The sequence below is a fragment of the Artemia franciscana genome, chromosome 15, assembly GCF_032884065.1.
Source record: "Artemia franciscana chromosome 15, ASM3288406v1, whole genome shotgun sequence".
NCBI lineage: Eukaryota > Metazoa > Arthropoda > Branchiopoda > Anostraca > Artemiidae > Artemia > Artemia franciscana.
Window position 1 is genome coordinate 383,241 of NC_088877.1, and position 19,170 is coordinate 402,410.

At 33.8% G+C, this 19,170-nt stretch overlaps 1 protein-coding gene across 2 annotated transcripts in view; it reads right to left on the bottom strand.

Moving 5' to 3' along the window:
- LOC136036669 (probable phenylalanine--tRNA ligase, mitochondrial) overlaps window positions 1-18,796 on the bottom strand; it is a 39,296-nt gene extending 20,500 nt beyond the window's left edge. The window contains exons 1-3 of one of the 2 annotated variants that reach the window (XM_065718977.1): window positions 18,498-18,793; window positions 18,202-18,287; window positions 7,954-8,116 (exon numbers count right to left, since the gene is read on the bottom strand). In XM_065718977.1, the coding sequence (XP_065575049.1) occupies window positions 7,954-8,116; window positions 18,202-18,287; window positions 18,498-18,756 (508 nt within the window). In that variant the 5' untranslated portion in view covers window positions 18,757-18,793. Of the gene's footprint in view, window positions 1-7,953; window positions 8,117-18,201 lie in introns of both variants that reach the window. The other variant, XM_065718976.1, reaches the window with a different exon arrangement.
- Between the last annotated feature and the right edge of the window lie 374 nt (window positions 18,797-19,170).

The following is a 19,170-nucleotide window of genomic DNA, read 5'->3' on the forward strand; positions in this document are numbered from 1 at the left end:
ACAATGCGATTAGATGAGTGAACAGTAGGTACCGTAGTCTTATCAACTGTGTGCTAACGTTTTCTTTTTTTCTTGAGGTCTTGTGACCTTTAAGAACCAAGGAACTCGCCTCTTATCTCCCCTTTATGTGGCCAAGCGTTGACCGAAACCGAAATAAAGAAATAATAACTAAAGATCCAACAAGCCAGCTGCAAACCAGCAAAAAGTTTACGTTAGACATTTTCCCTTATTATAAGTTATTTTCACCTTGACTGAATCTTTGAATTTGACTGTAAGAATTGAACTTTCCTGGGAATCAAACAATAAACATATGTGTTAAAATCCCTGGACTTTAACACAATCTCTGAAAGATTTAGATAACGAAGCCGGCTTACACTAATTTTTCTCAATTGAACTATATTCGTTTGCTTTTTAAGATTTTTCACCGAATTATTTATAAAATTAATTTTATAAATTAATTTAAACAGAATTAATTAAAATTAATTATGTTATAATTAATTTGACTGATCGCTCTTTGCAACTATCAGGATAGGGAACGAAATGTTAATTGCATTTTACACGATAAATAAAAAAAACTATTATTTTTCATGTGCAAGCAATGAGCAACATTAAAACTTACAACCTCCTCAATCCAAGTTATCCTCCTCAATCCCTCGCTCTATATGCTAAAGTTTGACTTTTTGGCAAAATGTGTCAAGAACAACTGCTGAAACACAAGGGCCGTTGAATTGGAATAAGAAACTTTTTTAAAGCACAAAAGAATTTAGAATAACGAGCGAAGGATAGAGGGGAGGGCAGCCCCCTCATAAATGGAATACTTTGTGTTTGGTCTAATTTTTAACGCTGCTCCTTACTTTCAGTTAAAAAACTTGTATTTATTTAATTTCAGGTCGTTTTTTAAATCATACGGGAAAACACTCCCTCCCTCCATGAAAAATTTTCCCCGGAAAATCCCCTAGAAAATTTTCTTAGTGTGAAACCCCCCACCCGAATAATTTATGCATGAAGGCCTTTCTCCAAGGACTGTGGGTGGTAATTTCATTCACAGAGGCATACTTTTTGAACCTTTAAACTTTGATGAAATCCGGGATCTTTCCTCTGGCAAAAAATAAAAAAATTCTACATTCTTGTATAGAAACCCCTGGAACCTCTACAAAAGGATCCTTTGATATGCTGAATCTGATGATGCGATTTTCTTGAAGATCACTTGACTTTTCAGGAATGTTTCTCTCTTTTTTCAAAAATCTGGCAAGTTCTCTCAGGCTCGTAACTTTTGATGGGTAATATTAAACAACAATAAATTTTGCATATTTGGGATCGCTTTAAAAACCTGGTTCTTTCGATGTAATGATTGTTGTCAAAATTTCTTTTTTAAGATTTTCGGTTACTATTGGGCCGAGTCCTTCCTTACTTACAGTTTGTTATGACAAACTGTTTGACCCATTGTACAAAACCGACTACGTGAATTATTCTTCAGGAAATCATTCATGTGTTTACAAAAGTCATATTTCTCATTTAAGCTTACATTACATTTTCTTTCCTGAAGATTCTTTTCATTTAGAGCAAGGGCTTTACTTAGGGCTTTCACTAAGCCCTGCCAGCATTTTCTTCTCCTTTTCTCGAGGGATTGTGACCTTTGGGAGCAACGAGGTTTGTCTCTTATCCCTATTGCCTCCTCCAGATTTTTTTTGTCCGCCCCCCTCCACCTTGTTCTTCAAAAAGACACTTATTTTTTGTGTTTTCATTGATAATAAATATTTTTTTATTTTCATTGAAGAAGTTAAAAAAAAATTAAGAAAATGAGTATTATTTATTTCAGACCATAAGGTGAGCCTAAATTTATTTTGGGTCAAATTGTGACAGAGGTCTAGCAAATTCTAACATCGCCACTCCTTGGAAATCCGCAGCGCGAGAAGATCTCATCAGTGGCAATTCGCCAAAAATTTTTACTCCTTATTGGGTAACGAGACAACACTACCGAAAAGGAAACAGTGTAAATATAAAGCGACAGCCAGGGACTTTCTTACTTGTGTTATATTCCTTTTCTTATCTTTTTTTTTTGGCTTCAATCAGTTCGTGTGGGAGTAACGAGACCTAAATAGGATAAGCTACAGATCGTTCTTAATTTTAGTCCCTGAGGTAAATTTTACGAATTGAAACGTAATGGCAATCGAAAATAAACTTTGCTGCTCTAGCCATCAAGATTTTTTCTCATATTATAGTCGAATCCAAAAAAAAAAATCCGCTACGTTTTATAAATTTCATCAGAACTTCAATATCTTTATTATCTTTATCTTTTTCAAAATAAACTAAACAATGTAAAAAAGTGATACCAAACCTTTCACTTTTTATCCCAAAATTAAAATCACCGTTTAAATTACAACTGCTATTAGCTACTTCTTGGCATAGAAATAGTATAGAAAAATTACGACAATTGTATTTTTATCCCATAAAACCTTTTCTATGGTTATCTCCAACTTTTTTTTAAACTGATCTAAAACCACACCCAGGACTATAATTATTCTTAAGTTTAATTATCTTATGTCATTCTTGTCAAAGTAGTGTTCATGGTTGTCAAGATACTGATAATAAAACAGCAATGAGTCAAACAACAAACTGATTTGATGTGACAACATTAATCTATAACTTAAACTTTAAGTTACACATGAAACATGCTTATATATATTATATTTTGCTTATTTATTATATTTTGCTTTTATATACGAGATATGATATATAAATTTATAAAAAAAGAAAACAAACACTATTCGCCATTCGCCTGTCAAGAAAGACAATAAGCTCAGAGGGGCAAGCGAGGTTATGACCACCAACTAATTAAAATCATATTAATATCAGACTACTCAACACAAAAGAAACTCTACTAATGAAGGAAGAAAGGAAAAAAGAAAAAGAGGAAAAGACAAGAAGAACACAAAAAAAAATAACAACAAAAAAAAGTCAGGGATATGCCTTGAATAGAATGACAACCTGGAGCGGGCTTCACATTAAAATCACTCACGAGGTAAAAGAAACTTCTTTGCCAGTGCCTTGAAGGCCGGAAGACTGTGACAACGCGTTGATTTGACAACATTAACCTATGACTTAAAGCTTAAGTTATACATGCAACATGCTTATATATATTATATTTCGCTTATTTATTATATTTTGCTTTTATTTTTGAGATATGAGGTGCATTTTTTCATATTTACTTAGGCATGCTTAAATATTTCATATTGTTATATAAAACATACTTAAATAGTATATTTTGCTTCTATAATGTGCTAAAGGTAGCTAATTGGTTAGAAAAAAGGAAACGAAAGAAGAAGAAAAGAACTGTTTTCCTACTTTAGGAATTGAGATCAACAAGGACTTGAATAATGTCTTGACCTTACTCACCAATCCAATTACCTAATGGAACAGTATAACCAAACATTCAACTAAATCACAATGTCCAAATCCATGCAAAGATATCATTAACAAATGTAAGCGGTTGTAAAATTAGAAGCAAAAGCACCTTAAATCTACTGAAATATTCCAGTTATTACCTCCCATTAGGGCTCCACAGAGGAGTACCACCTGCCTAAATCGGTTTCGACGCATTAAATTCCTCACCTGGCAAGATGGAGTGCCTACCATAAAGCTCTTTTATGGAATCCCCATGCTAAGTAAAACTTGTGAAATACATGTCAACTAGTAAAATTATTCAAAATTACATACAAAATAACATTAGCTCTATTCTTCTTACGATCCCACACATCAATAAAACCTAAATACAAATCTAGAACAATTCCAAAATCTACGGGCCTGAGGTGGGTTATAAAACAAAGTGCTTCTTTGGCTTCTAGGATCAACTACAAAATTGAGGCCGGAAAATCTCATGTTGGTCTGGAGACCATAAATATGTAGAACAAACCCAAAAGACGAAAAAATTACATTTAAATATCCTTCAATATTCTTGACAATTCTTTGTATATTTACCGAAAAGTTCATTATATCTGAAAACAAAAATTTTAAAATGCCGAATTATATGTTTTGTGTATATATTATATTTGCTTATTCTTGCATATATATTTCATATTTTTATATGAAACATGCTTATATTATGCTTTTGAAACGTACAATCTTGCGACAGAGGCCGACAAAAGGCGAACATACTGATCACCAAAAAGGCGACCAATGATCGCCAAAAAGGCGATCATTGGATTCCTTAACCTCAGATCTATCTTTTCATGTAGCCTAGTTTCAGTCCGGAGGGGGATGCTATAATTATTTTTTTAACTTTGTTTTCTTTATTATAACTTGCTTAAAATAGGAAAATTATCTTCTTTTCAAACAATGTTCAGTATATTTTTTCTATCTAAAACAATTCAAAAGCAGAGTTTAAAGAAAATAAAATTCTATAAATGGATAAAGCTGAATTTAAGCAATCAAATAATAGCAAAACTGCCATCTTACGTTAAAATCTAATAACTGCAAGACTGCACACAAGAAACATATTAGAAACTTACAAAGGGAATATAGAACTTAAAGGGAAGAAACATAGCCAAAACCTGAATATGAGGTCTATTGGGATAGGTAAATTAATATGAGGGAGCCAAATGAGAGTTCTCTCAAAAATGTAGATGGCAATGTAAAAATTTGTGATTTGACTCAGTAGCCTTTATTCATACAGAAACCATTTTTTTACAGATTAAATAAAAAAAACATGTTTTTTCAAGTGCAAGTAAGGAGCGACATTAAAACTTAAAACGAACAGAAATTATTCCGTATATGAAAAGGGTTTTCCCCTTTTCAACCCCTCGCTCTTTATGCTAAAGTTTGACTCTTCCTCACAACGCTACTTTTTGAAACAATAAAAAACTCTAGCGTAAAGAGAGAGGGGTTGAAGAGGGGAAAACCTCTTTCATATACGGAATAATTTCTGTTCATTTTAAGTTTTAATGTCGCTCCTTACTTGCACTTAAAAAGGAATTGTTTTTTTTTATTTAATTTCTGAACGTTTTTGAATTAATGCATGTTTCGATATTGGCTGACCGCACATGAATAATTAAAACGAAATTTGCATACTATTTTTTTTTTGCTAAATGACTTTCTCATAGTTTTGATCGGAGGATTTTGATAAAAAGAAGGGGTGGGGGAGGAGGCCCAGTTGCACTCCATTTTTAGTTACTTAAAAAGGCAACTAAAGCTTTTATTTTCATTACAAACGTTTTTTTTAGTAATAAATATACGTAACTTACGAATTAGCTTACGTAAAGAATTTCTATATTTGTATATTTTTATTACGTATATGAAGGGGTTCGCCCCCTCGTCAATACCTCGCTCTGTACACTAAAGCTTGAATTTTGTCTCAATTATTTAAGAATGACCCCTGAATCACAAAGGCCGTCTAATAAAAAGTTGAAATTACTAAAAAAAATTCAGCACAAAGAGCGAGTTATTGTTGAGGGGAAGAACCCCTGTATACTTAATAATTTCTGTTCGTTTTAATGCTGCTACTTACTTTCAGCTGAAAACACTTTTTTTCATTTATTTTCTCACTTTTTTTTTTAATAATGCTAGAAAATGCTTGGGCCCCTTAATGAAAATTCTCTTCCCTCGTGATAAAGTCTTCCATGGAAATATCCTCCCACGTAATCCCCTCCCCTCAACGCAAGAAAGTCCCCCTGATAACGTCTATACACTTCCCAATAACCATTACTATATGTAAACGATGGTCAAAGTTTGTAACTTTCAGCCCCTCCCTCGGGGACTGTGGGGGATTAAGTCGTCCCGAAAGGCATAATTACCAGGTTTTTCGACTATGGTGAACAAAATGGCTATCTCAGAATTTTGATCTGGTGACTTTGGGAAAATGAGCATGGGAAGGGGCCTAGGTGCCCTCCAATTTTTTGGTCACTTAGTAAGGGCACTAGAACTTTTCATTTCCGTTATAATGAGCCCTCTCGCGACATTCAAGGACCACTGGGTCGATACGATCACTCCTGAAAAAAAAATCGACACGCATCCGTGATATGTCTTCTGGCAAAAAATACGAAATCCCACATTTTTGTAGAAAAGAGCTTGATACTTCTACGTTAGGGTTCTCTTATACGCTGAATCTGACGGTGTGATTTTCGTCAAGGTTCTTTGACTTTTAGGGGGTGTTTCACCCTATTTTCTAGAATAAGGCAAATTTTCTCAGGCACGTAACTTTTGATGGGTAAGACAGAACTTGATGAAGCTTATATATTTAAAATCAGCATAAAAATGAGATTCTTTTGATGTAACTATTGGTATCAAAATTCAATTTTTTTTTAGTTTCGGTTACTATTAAGCCGGGTCGCTCCTTACTACGGTTCTTTACTGTTTGAATTGAAGAACATTTTATAAATTTTCACAACAATGCTTTAAAATTTTAACTCATTCCCCTGAAATAGTATATCCACTCCTAACAACTAGTCGTAAGATCGGGCCACATGAGCCCATCACAGCTGCATACATTCTTTTCCATCCTACTCTATAATTCTCTTTTTAAGCTCACTCACAAGCCTACTTTCCAGATTCATTATTGTTTTACATACAGTCGCTCTAACGATTACCTAAAGTTGTCCTTAGATGCCACCTCTAGATAACATCTAGTCTAATATCTTCTTTAGCTCCTCAAACCTCTCAAGTTTTAGAACCGTTTGACAACTGCCATTACCGTGATCTTTACTGTTCTAAGCTTAACTCTAAACTTAACTTTCTATTCTTTCCATTTTTTGCACTCTGATAAAACATACTGCATCTACTGCATCTACAATGCAGCTATCCTTTTGTATCTTCACACCATCTTCTTATTAATAATGCTACATAACAGCAGTCAACACTCAAAATACCAAGGACAAGAAGCTCAAAACAGTTTTTGTTTACCCTGACCCTTCTCAGGTCATGTCGGCCCTTATCCTGTCGGGTCGACCCTTTAGGCCTTATCATGCCTAAAAACTGCATCATTTTAAAGTTTTTCTTTTGGTTGTTTCAAAATTGAGAAGTTTTCAACGCAGTATCAAATTTTGGTTGGTAGTGCGACCTTGACCCTAAAAACAAAGAAGTGAAACTAACTAGTTGCATTTAACAACAAAAACAGCTATACCTTCACAAAAAGTTGTACTTTCTCGAGCTCTTTGGTGCTATATATTTTTACTTCATTTTTTGTCAATTGTTCACCTATCGCTTCTCTTTAATTTGAATTAAATAAAAAAAAAACTAGTTTTTTTAACTGCAAGTAAGGAGCGACATTAAAACTTAAAACGAATAGAAATTACTCCGTATATGAAATGGGTTGTCCCCTCCGCAATCCCTCGCTCTTTACGCTAAAGTTTTTAATTGTTTCAAAAAGTAGAATTGTGGCAAAGAGTCAAACTTTAGCGTAAAGAGCGAGGGATTGCGGAGGGGACAACCCACTTTCATATACGGAGTAATTTCCGTTGTTTTAAGTGCTATAGGGTTCTCTGATACACTGAATGCGATGGTGTGATTTTTGTTAAGATTCTATGACTTTTAGGGGGTGTTTCCCCCTATTTTCCAAAATAAGGCAAATTTTCTCAGGCTCGAAACTTTTAAATCTGATGAAACTTGTAACTTTTGATGACAAAGACTAAATCTGATAAAACTTATATATTTAAAATCAGCATGAAAATCCGATTCTTTTGATGTATCTTTTAGCATCAAAATTCCGTTTTTTAGAGTTTCGTTTACTATTGAGCCGGGTCGCTCCTTATAGTTCGTTACCACGAACTATTTGATCTAACAGCTTCCAAAAACTGCAAAACTGTACATGGAATTTTTTGGTTAAAAATTGAATTCCCAAGCTTTTGCAATATTACAAGACATAGAAAGTTGCCAAAGTTTATATTATAGTAATCAAAGCAATGAATATCATTCTCACTGTCCTTGGTAATTGTTTCAAGCAATAAATTCACTTTCACTTACTTTGACCAAATAAATGCCTTACAAGGGCAGTAAGAGAAGATTTTAGGCTATATTCGACTACTCTTGCAGCGTCATAAGTGTGAACCTCTTGTTTTGTCTCTGTTCGCACTCCTTTTTCGAATACGTCAATACTACCTTCAGCATCTGGGTTGAGGCTGAACAACTGGAATCCAAAAATACTCCACATAAAAAATTGAATTACATTTTGAAATATACTTTGTCTAAAAATAAAAGAGCGAACAAGTTAAAGAGGTTGAGAGGCGGAAAGAGATAAGGAAAAAAAGAAAGATTGAGAGAGAGAGGGGGAGAGACCGACAGAGAGACGGGTTGATAGGATAGAAAAGGAGAAAAGGTAAGAAACAGCAAAGTATAAGAAAAGATGACTGAGGAGAAAGTAGCTAACACACGATGCTAAACTTAACAGAACAGAAATGCTATGAATGAAGAAATAAAACCTAAAACGAACAAAAACTATGGAAAGAATCTGATAGTTTGCCCAGTTCTTTACGCTAAAGTTTGACTCTTTCTCTCAATTCTTCTTTTTAAAACAGTAAAAAACTTTAGCGTAAAGAGCGGGGCGTTGATGAGGAAGCAGCCTCTTCCATATACGAAGTAATTTCTGAGCGTTTTAAGTTTTAATGTCGCTCCTTACTTTCAGTTAAAAAAAAACTTGTTTTTTTTTAATTTAATTTCTGAACGTTTTTGAATCAATGCATGTTTTGATTTTGGCTCTCCGCAGAGGAATAATCAGAACGAAATTTGCATATTTTTTTTTTTTTTTTGGCTAAATGGCTTTCTCATAATTTTGATCGAATGATTTTGCGAATAAAAGAGCGGGGGACGAAGCCTAGTTGCCCTCCGATTTTTTTGTTAATTAAAAAGGCAACTAGAACTTTTAATTTTTTACTAATCTTTTTATTGGTAAAAGATTTACGTAACTTATAAATTAGCTTACGTAAAGAACTTTTGTATTCTCATGTTTTTATTACATATATGAGGGGATTTGCCCCATCGTCAGTACCTCGCTCTTTACACTAAAGCTTAAATTTTATCCCAATTCATTAAGAATGGCCCCTGAATCACAAAAGCCGTAGAATAAATAGTTGAAATTACTATAAATACTTTAGCGTAAAGAGCGAGGTATTAGAAGGAGGTGAGCCCCTCATATGGGTAATAATTTCTGTTTGTTATAAGTTTTATTGCTGTTCCTTACTTCCAGCTGAAAAAGTTTTTTCACATTTATTTTTAAATTGTTTTTTTTAAATAATGCTAGTAAATCCTGCTCTCCCTTCATGGAAATTTTCTTCTCCCATGACAAATTCTCGATGGAAAGTTCCTCCAGCATATCCTCCTCTTCTCAACCCCTCCCCCCAACCAAACAAATCCTCCTGAAAACGCCTGTATACTTCCCAATAACCATTACTATATGTAAGCACAGGTCAAAGTTTGTAACTTGTTGCCCCTCCCACGGGGACTGTGGGGGAATAAGTCGTCCCCAAAGACATAGTTATAAGGTTTTTTGACTACGTTGAATAAAATGGCTATCTCAGAATTTTGATCCGTTGACTTTGGGAAAATAATTAGCGTCGGAGGGGGCCTAGGTGCCCTCCACTTTTTTGGGTCACTTAAAAAGGGCACTAGAACTTTTCATTTCCGTTAGAATGAGCCCTCTTGCAACATTCTAGGACAACTGGGTCGATACGATCACCCCTGGGGAAAAAAAACAAAACAAAAAAAAAACAAAAAAACAAATAAGCACGCATCCGTGATCTGCCTTCTGGCAAAAAAAATGCAAAATTCCACATTTTTGTAGATAGGAGCTCGAAACTTCTATAGTAGGGTTCTCTGATACGCTGAATCTGATGGTGTGATTTTCGTTAAGATTCTATGACTTTTAGGGGGTGTTTCCCCCTATTTTCTAAAATAACGCAAATTTTCTCAGGCTCGTAACTTTTTGATGGGTAAGACTAAACTTGATGAAACTTATATATTTAAAACCAGCATTAAAATGCGATTCTTTTGATGTAGCTATTGGTATCAAAATTCCATTTTTTAGAGTTTTGGTTACTATTGAGCCGGGTCGCTCCTTACTACAGTTCGTTACCACGAACCGTTTGACAGAGAATCAAAAGACTGGTACCTTCACTACACGGGCCATTGGCCAGCATCCGAAAAGTAAAGAACAAATTATAAGAGAAAAATAACAGCTTTCTCCCCGGATTGTGAATAAAAAAGGGAAGCTTCATATATGTCGAATAGATTAGCACAAATAAAATCAATTAAGCAAATAACGCGATGATTATGCTAATCAAAAATTAGAGAATGAAATATATACAAACCTGCCACGTATCGAGTGCCAGTGAAGGCGTTACATATAAACAAAATGACTTTTACAAATACATATAAAAATGACAACTATTTATTTACATATAAAAATAAACATACTAAAAATGACTTTTATTTCAAGTAGTGTGCTTTCTTTGTCCCATCATCAACATCAACACAACATAAAATGATATGGGAAACTTAATCAAGATCTACAAATAAAAACGGTGCTAACTGTCCCCTCTGCCCTCTCCTCCCCTAACAGCTTAAATATAATTTGCAGTTCTTTTAAAATGACATGTATTTTTAACAGTGTGGTTTTCACTCGTCAAGACAACAGCAACAACAAAATGAAAGAAAATCACCAATACAACTTAGATTGTTGAACTAATCCCTGGAATTTTTTGCAATTTATTATGTACTAACATTATCAAATAGTAATAATAATAATAATAATTTATTTATCACCCACTGTACAAAACAGAGGTTAAGTGGAGTAAATACAAAAGAAAAACAGCAAAAGAAAAACAAGAAACAAAATTAATCACATACAGAAAAAGATGGATAAGGCGATGAAAACACCCTAGCCTATAAGGCGCTTCAATAGCTAGCTTGGCACATAACTTTTTGAAAACACCAGTAATATCTTTCGCACAATACTTTTTAATTATTGTTCTATTCCGGTAAGAACGAGGCAGACATAAAAGAAATTTGCAGTACCGGTAATAGTTTATACGAATATTTTTTAGATCACCGGTCAACAGAAGTGGCCGAATACAAGTACAGAAGAGTACCGAATGATCACAAAAATTTGAATAAAGCCGAGTTAGCGCTCCTCTCCTATAATGTCCATGATTTGCTACAATCTTAGAGTAACCGAGCCTCAGCTTATCACTAATGTCTGTACAGCACGAGACCGGAGAGCAATCATAGAATCGCAAACTGTTATGCTAAGCCAACGAAACGATTTAACACGGGTAATACTAAAACCACCGCAGTATACTGATTCTGAACAATTATTACCGTTGATAACAAGAAACTCGCACTTGTCAATACTTAGGTACAGGCCGATATCACGGAAAGCAGAAGAAACTGACTTCACTGAACGGGCAAGACCAGACTCAGTTTGACTAATCAGAAGAAGGTCATCCGCATAAGCCAGATGTGAGATATAAGATGGTCCTAGCAGGCACGAAGTCGATATTTGTGATAACACATCTTCAATACAAGCTTTGAAAATATACGGAGAAAGAACTCCCCCTTGTCTTACTCCGCAACGAATAGGGATGTGACCAAAATAATAATTATGTAATGACTTAAGGCAAAGGTAAGAATGGTAGTACCAAAAACGAAGCACGTGAATTACCGACGGATTTACTCCTCTCTGGCGTAATGCTGTCCATGCTTGAGTATGACAAATACTGTCAAATGCTTTAGACAAGTCTAGGGTTGCGAAATGAAGTACACGACGAGTGCGATGGGCATCTTTTAGTAAAGAAGTCAAAGCACGGTGAGCATGCTGATAGCCTAGCCCAGATCTAAAATCAAATTGATTATCATCTTTTAGAGCAAGCTTAGTGATATAAGGATTTAGAGCAAGCAAAGAGACAATGCTTATAACAAATTTGTTTTCAGCAAAGCACAAATGATATTCTGGCCTTTCGAGGGCATAGGAGGAGTTAGTCATATTTCTGTTTGTGGCACTTCCAGTTGGTTGTAACTCAACTTTTATTTGTGGCAATTTCTAACCACAGGTATTAATTAGCTCTTTTTAATAGGCCTACATTGCCCTTTACAGACTATAGAGCCTTTGTAGAGATTAGTGATTTTATTTGTTTATTGATTCCTTTTATCGTTGTTTGACATACACGATATATCTGTGTATTATATATCTATCTGTTGGCTTCAAGTTGAATTTTCATTGTGATTTTTGTTAGTTTTTGGTCTAATTTATTCATCGATACTAATTTCTATCTGTTCTGAGTTTATTCTTAATAGTCTTCGGTTAGCAAAACTCTTTACTTTATTTCAAAGCTTTCTTTTTGAACACGCTGCTTTTTAATTAATTTTTATTCGTTTTTAAATGGTATTTTTTTTCCCGGTTAACAAAAGGAAAAAATTGTAAAGTTTTTATGGTTGTTTTGCTTAAAAATAAACGTTTTGGCTTGCTATTTAAATTTTGGACAAAAAATTCCAAGCAATCTTGACGAGAGTTTTACCATGCGATTTCCAGTAAATTGGGAAGGGGGATATTATTAAAATGGATTTAAAGTCTGCAGAATTGTTGGCCTTTCATAGGACAAGCGGCATTTTAATCCCATCCTGTTTCAACTTTCAATATAGGCAAATATTGATTTTATAGATCATTTATTTCTATCTGTTGGCTTTAAGTTGAATTTTCATAGTGATTTTTGTTTGTTTTTGTTCTAATTTATTCATTGATACTAATTTCTATCTGTTTTAAGTTTATTCTTAATTGTCTTTGTTAGCAAGGCTATTTACTTTTTTTCAAAGCTTCCTTTTTGAACAAGCTGCTTTTTAATTAACTTCCGTTAGTTTTTAACTGGTATTATTTTTTTCCTGGTAAACAAAAGGAACATTTGTAAAGTTTTCTTATGATTGTTTTGCTTAAAAATAAACATTTTGGCTTGCTATTTACAAAAAATTCCAAGCAATCTTGACGAGAGTTTTACTATCCAATTTACAGTAAATAGGGAAGGGAGATATTATTAAAATGGATTGAAAGTCTGCAGAATTGTCGGCCTTTCATAAGACAAACGGCATTTTAATCCCTTCCAGTTTCGACTTTCAATATAGGCAAATATTGATTTTTCATTTTATCATAAGAATCTTATAGTATCGCATTATTTTGTAACTGCTTGCTTGTTTAAAAATAAATAACAGTACGATATCAAGATTCAATATAACCATATATTTTTTTTTTTTACTGAAATTCTCTCGGTTTTGATATTTTATTTGGTGTGTTTTCATGCCCTTAAATTTTAGATAGACCAGTCTAAAAAAGAAGACACAAGAAGTTACACATTTTTAAATTCCTAAATTCGCTGCGTGAGTGTAGATAAATATTTAATTTCCCAGTAGCTTTTATCAAGGTTTTAGATGATTTTTTGAATCTTCTTTTGAAAAAGTCAACTGAGAGACTTTTGGGCATAATTTCACCAGGAAGTTCATTCCTGGTCAGAGTGCAATGTCGAATGAAGCTGTTCTTCAAGTACTCTGTCCCTGTTTTGCCAAACTCAAGACAACTCGAGCAAGCTGTATGCCTTCATGTCTGTCTTGTCGGTTGGACTATTAGGGGCACAATACACGAAAAAAGCTCCAGAGAGGCAGGGAATGCATAAAGTTGTAGAAAACAGGCATCAACACAATATCAAAACCTCTCACTAGCAGACTGGAGGGATTGGAGGGAACAACAAATCCTGCCCTATTAACCCCATTTGGGATCTTTTGAGTGGTGCAAACGCCGTTTTTGGAGCACCAGCCTACCGAAGGTATCCATACTTAGAGATGGGTCTAATGCAAGACTTGCGAAATGAGATGATCAAGCTGAGCAGCAGAAGGCTTTTGCAGTTAAGGGTGATCCTAGCTTTTTGCACATGAGGTCCTTATCCAATCAGGGTGGGATTTTTGAAAGACATATGTGGACAAGTGGATTCCAAGGAAACAAAGCTCGTCAACTTTCTTTATAGCTTCGTTCATGAAGATGAATTTAAGGTGTATGCCTGGCCCTTTTTATTGAAATTTCCAGCTCTTTCGTTTTTGATGCATTGAAACTTACTATCTGGGTATCAGACGACTTCAAGTTCCAAAAAATCCATCTTCAGGGGCAATGAAGCTTTGGTTGGATATTCATGTTTTGGGATGATTTTTTCCTTACAAATCTCATTGTTCTTTATAAGCTCCCCTTGGTCTCCCCCCTGGTCAATTAACTTACTTAATAGCCCCCTCACATCAAATACTCTCTCGAAGTTTCAACTGGGCCCATTGATAATTTTTCCAAAATAATTCGTTTATGTTCTCTAAATAATACAGATATGTTATTTTGATAGCATGGTTGTACATAGCACACTTGTGTTTAGATCAAGTTAAAATTCAATTTATACCGGCCACCCCCTTAACATCTATGTAAGTTTCAATTTAATACCTTATGCTGTTCTTGAGAGACTGTATATATACCATTTTTACAATCTGGCAGAACATAGGCTACTACATTTTGAAGTATCTTGTTCCTTAAATGAACAAAAATTATAAGTCCAATAAGAGCTCATTGCACAAAAAATGTTTTTTTTTTTTGTTATTTTTATTGAACAAAAAAATGTTATTTTATTTTATTGCACAAAAAATGTTTATTAATGGTGAAAATTCGCTAGCCTGGTTCGAAAAAATCATACTTTGCATGGAGGACGGGGCCTGGAAAAGGACAAAAAAAAATTGTTCTTCAAATTTTAACTTATGAAAGGTCTTCAGCCAAACCGGCCAGCCATGACAAAAAACAACAAAGAGAGGTAAAACTCAATGAAAAGACGTCAAACGAGACTCCAGCCAGTAGAGAGAAGAGATGAAAGACTAAAGCAACGCAAATATTTTGCCTATATGCAAACTAGGTGCCCTCAGCACAAGACAAAAATAAACTAAACTAAAATCAAATAAAACCACCACCAATATTAATAAATATAACTGTCGCAACTGATCCACGTAGGGAAAAGAAACTATTAGAGTTACTTCAATGAGAACATCAAAGCAATTGAGAAAAAATTATAAAAATTTAAACTAAGCTATCTATTCTGCCGTGAAATAAACCTCTTGTTAGCTAATATTGAAGCAACTCTTTTTGGTCCAGTTGACTATTGGTTAATTTTTAAAAAGACAATCATAAATTGGGTCAATATTCAAATTTCCCATGTCTCTATTTATTGAAAGATTAGCAAACATATGTTTTTTAATTTCTATAGCCTCCCTCGCCCCCTGAGAAAAACCCTTGTCACAAGAAACAGCTGTAGCCTCATCAAATTGTACAAAATGTTCAAGATAAAAGAACGTATGTTCAACCAACGCTGAAACAAAACTTTCAGGAGGAGTGCTTAATTGTAGGGTTTTTTCTATTGAGTTGTGGTGCTCAATAAATTGTTGGTGAGTTCTACCAATATAAAACCATATAAATTTGGAACAGTGTTGTCTTTATTTGCCAAGACATCAACAAAAACAAAAAAAGAAAATAATCACAATAATCAAAATTAGAAAAAGAGCAAATGAAAGCAGATTGAGTGTTTAATATACAATGGTATTAATTCCTAAAAGTACCAGCAGGTCCAATATATTGATGTTATAAAAATAAAATGTTCAAAATATGTTTTGTTTTTCTGTAAAGCACAACCAATAATCAGACACCAGATTTGTCACTTAGTACATTATTGTCCTATAGTCCAATTAAATTTAAAAAAAACACGATTTTTGACTGCAAGTAGGGAGCGACATAAAACTTAAAACGAACAGAAATTATTCTGTATATGAGAGTGGTTGTCCCCTCCTCAACGCCTCGCTCTTTACGCTAAATTTGACTCTTTCTCACAACTATACTTTTTAAAACAATAAAAAACTTTAGCATACAGAGCGTTGCGTTGAGGAGGGGACAGCCCCTTTCATATACAGAATAATCTCTGTTTGTTTAAAGTTTTAATGTCGCTCCTTACTTGCAGTTATAAAACTTGTTTTTTTAATTTGATTTCTGAACGTTTTTTAATTAATGCATGTTTTGATTTTGGCTCACCACACTTGAATACTTAAAACGAAATTTGCACATTTTTTTGGGCTAAATAGCATTGCCATAGTTTTGATCAGACGGTTTTGATTAAAAAAGGTGAGGGAAGAGGCCTAGTTGCACCCCAATTTTCGGTTACTTAAAAAGCCAACAAGGACTATTCATTTTTTTACAAACATTTTTATTAGTAATAAATACACGCAACTTACGAATTAATTTATGTAACAAAATTCTATATTTTTATTACATATATGAAAGGGTTCTCCCCTCGTCAATATCTTGCTCTTTACACTAAAGCTTGAATTTGGTCCCAATTCCTTAAGAATGAATCCCTGAATCACAAGGGCCGTTGAATAAATAGTTGAAATTACTAAAAATACTTTAGTGTAAACAGTGGGGTATTGTGGAGGAGACAAACCCCCTTATATACGTATTAGTTTCTGTTCGATTTAGGTTCTTATGCTGCTCCTTACTTCCACATGAAATAAACTTTTTTTTAGTTATTTACTCATGTTTTTTTTTTAAGTAAAGCTAGAAAATCCTATAGCGCCTTCATGGAAATTTTCTTCCCATCATGATGAATTCCTCCATGGATAGATCCTCCCATGTAACCCCCTTTTAACATGTAAAAGCCCCCTGAAAACGTCTGTACACGTCCCAATAACCATTAGTATATAAACAATGGTCAAAGTTTGGAACTTGCAGCCCCTCCCCCGGAGACTGTAGGGGATTAAGTCATCCTGAAAGACATAATTATTAGGTTTTTGACTATTCTGAACAAAATGGCAATCTCAAATTTTTGATCCAGCGACTTTGGAAAAAACTGAGCATGGGAGGGAGCCTTTGGTCACTTAAAAAGAGCACTAGAACTTTTAACTTCCACTAGAATAAGCCCTCTTGCGACATTCTAGGATCACTGGGTCAATACAATCAACCCTGGGAAAAAAACAAAAAATGAATAAACACGCACCCATAATCTGTCTCCTGGGAAAAAAATACAAATTCCACATTTTTGTAGACAAGAGCTTGAAAATTCTATAGTAAGGTTCTCTGATATGCTGAATCTGGTAGTGTAATTTTTCGTTAAGATTCTTTGACCTTTAGAGGATGTTTGAGGATCTTTAGAGGATTTTATAAAATAAGCGAAATTTTCTCAGGCTCTTGACTTTTGATGGGTAAAACTGAACTTGATGAAACTTTTATGTTTAGAATCAGCATAAAAATACGATTCTTTTAATGTAACTACTGGTATCAAAATTCCATTTTTTAGAGTTTTGGTTAGTATTGAGCCGGATCACTGCTTACTAAAGTTTGTTACCCCAAACTGCTTGAAAGAACAATGCACTTCTGGCAAAGTATTGTTAAGTTAAATAATGTTTTAATTTGTGAAAATTACTAGACATGAATACTGTGTTACTTTAAATTATAACTAGGGGCATAAGAGACATGACTATGTTTAAGACAAAAGTGCAATTACTTTGGACTTCAAGTTTAGGCTTTTTTCTGAAATCTGAATGTTATCTAGCAATTTTCTGCTAATTGAAAGAAACAGAACAACTAACGTCTCTGGGAAATATATAAATTAGTCAGAAGGTGAAAAAAAAAATATCAGCCTTGTTTACTACTGAATATAAATAGGCTAACAAATAGAATATGTTGAGTATAGAATTGATATTCTGAGCTGACAGTCCTATATATGATGTATCATTCAGAGATAGAACCAATTTTGATTATCTGCTGCACCTGACTGCGTTCTTCCATGTGTCCTTCATGAATGTCTAACAGTCTTGTGCCAACTGCTTTACAACTTATCATTAAATTTCAGACTAACACTCGATTTGAAAACTACCCTTATTATTCCAATATTTAACAAAGGTAGAAATGACCTTGTTGAAAATTATTGATTTATGACAGTGGTCTGAAAAGTTTCTAACCTAATATAGATACAGGAACATTTATCTTCAAATTTATTTTTATTTTTTTGCTGAGTTTCTTTGTAATTTTACACTAGTGTTGTGACTTGTAAGATTATTCTTGGGAAAATTGAACATTTAACTTAACCTATTTTAGGCCTACTCTATTTTTCTGGAGAGGTCAACCTCTAAAGAAGTAGCCTACCAAGGAATCTAGAACTCATTCTTTACCTCATGTCTCAGGAAAAGCCTTACACCTTCTACTTGATGGAAAACTGGATAATGTGAAGAATCAATTTGATCTCTCCTGTATACATCTGAAAATATTAGGAAGTTATCTAAACCTGATTGAATAAGTTCATTTTCATGAGCAGAAGAGTGACCTCTTAAAAGGTACTTAGAATTCAGGTAATAGCAATCACTTTTGTTTCTGCTAACATGATCTTCAGGTACTAGCAAATTGTCAAAATTCTGTTCTACAGTAACTATAGGGTATAAATTGTCATACACTGAAAATAATGGATTACCTCTATTGTTTTTATAGTGAAAATAAAAGAAATTTGTTATTCGTTCTCTTAATAAACTCAAAGGATGGCTTTTCTGAAGATGCAAGTTCTTTCCAATGTAAGATATAATTTTTGGAGTCACATTAGTCCAGGAGTCAACTTCATATGACTTTCCATTAATAAAAATCTGGTTGGAATTTGAATATTTTCTTTTAAAGAAACAATGATACACTATAATTCTTGAGGTAGTAAATTTCCCCAACACAGATGCTATGAACATTGCTGGAAAACACTTCTCGTGATCACAGTTTAAATATTTTGCTTAAAGCAAGTTTCACAAATTTCTTTTTAGTCGGAATAAGCCAAAATGCGATCTATCCTCCATCAAAATAAACATAAAACCAACATAACAATAAATTTTTTATTTGTATCTTCAATGATATTTTTTATTTGTTTGCAAGGGAGTTGAGATATAAAAATTTCAGTATAAAAACTTAAATGATTTTTCATAAAATGTATATGACAGTCGCTAGAGATTCTCATATAAATCATTCCGAATTGCGCGCGTGCGACAAAATTAACCTAAAACATTTAATAGGATTAAAATCTGTTTCGGTGCGCTATTGAACAAAAATAATTTCAATGACGGAATTCAAAAAAGCACCTTCTGACAATAAATATGTTTATCATAATT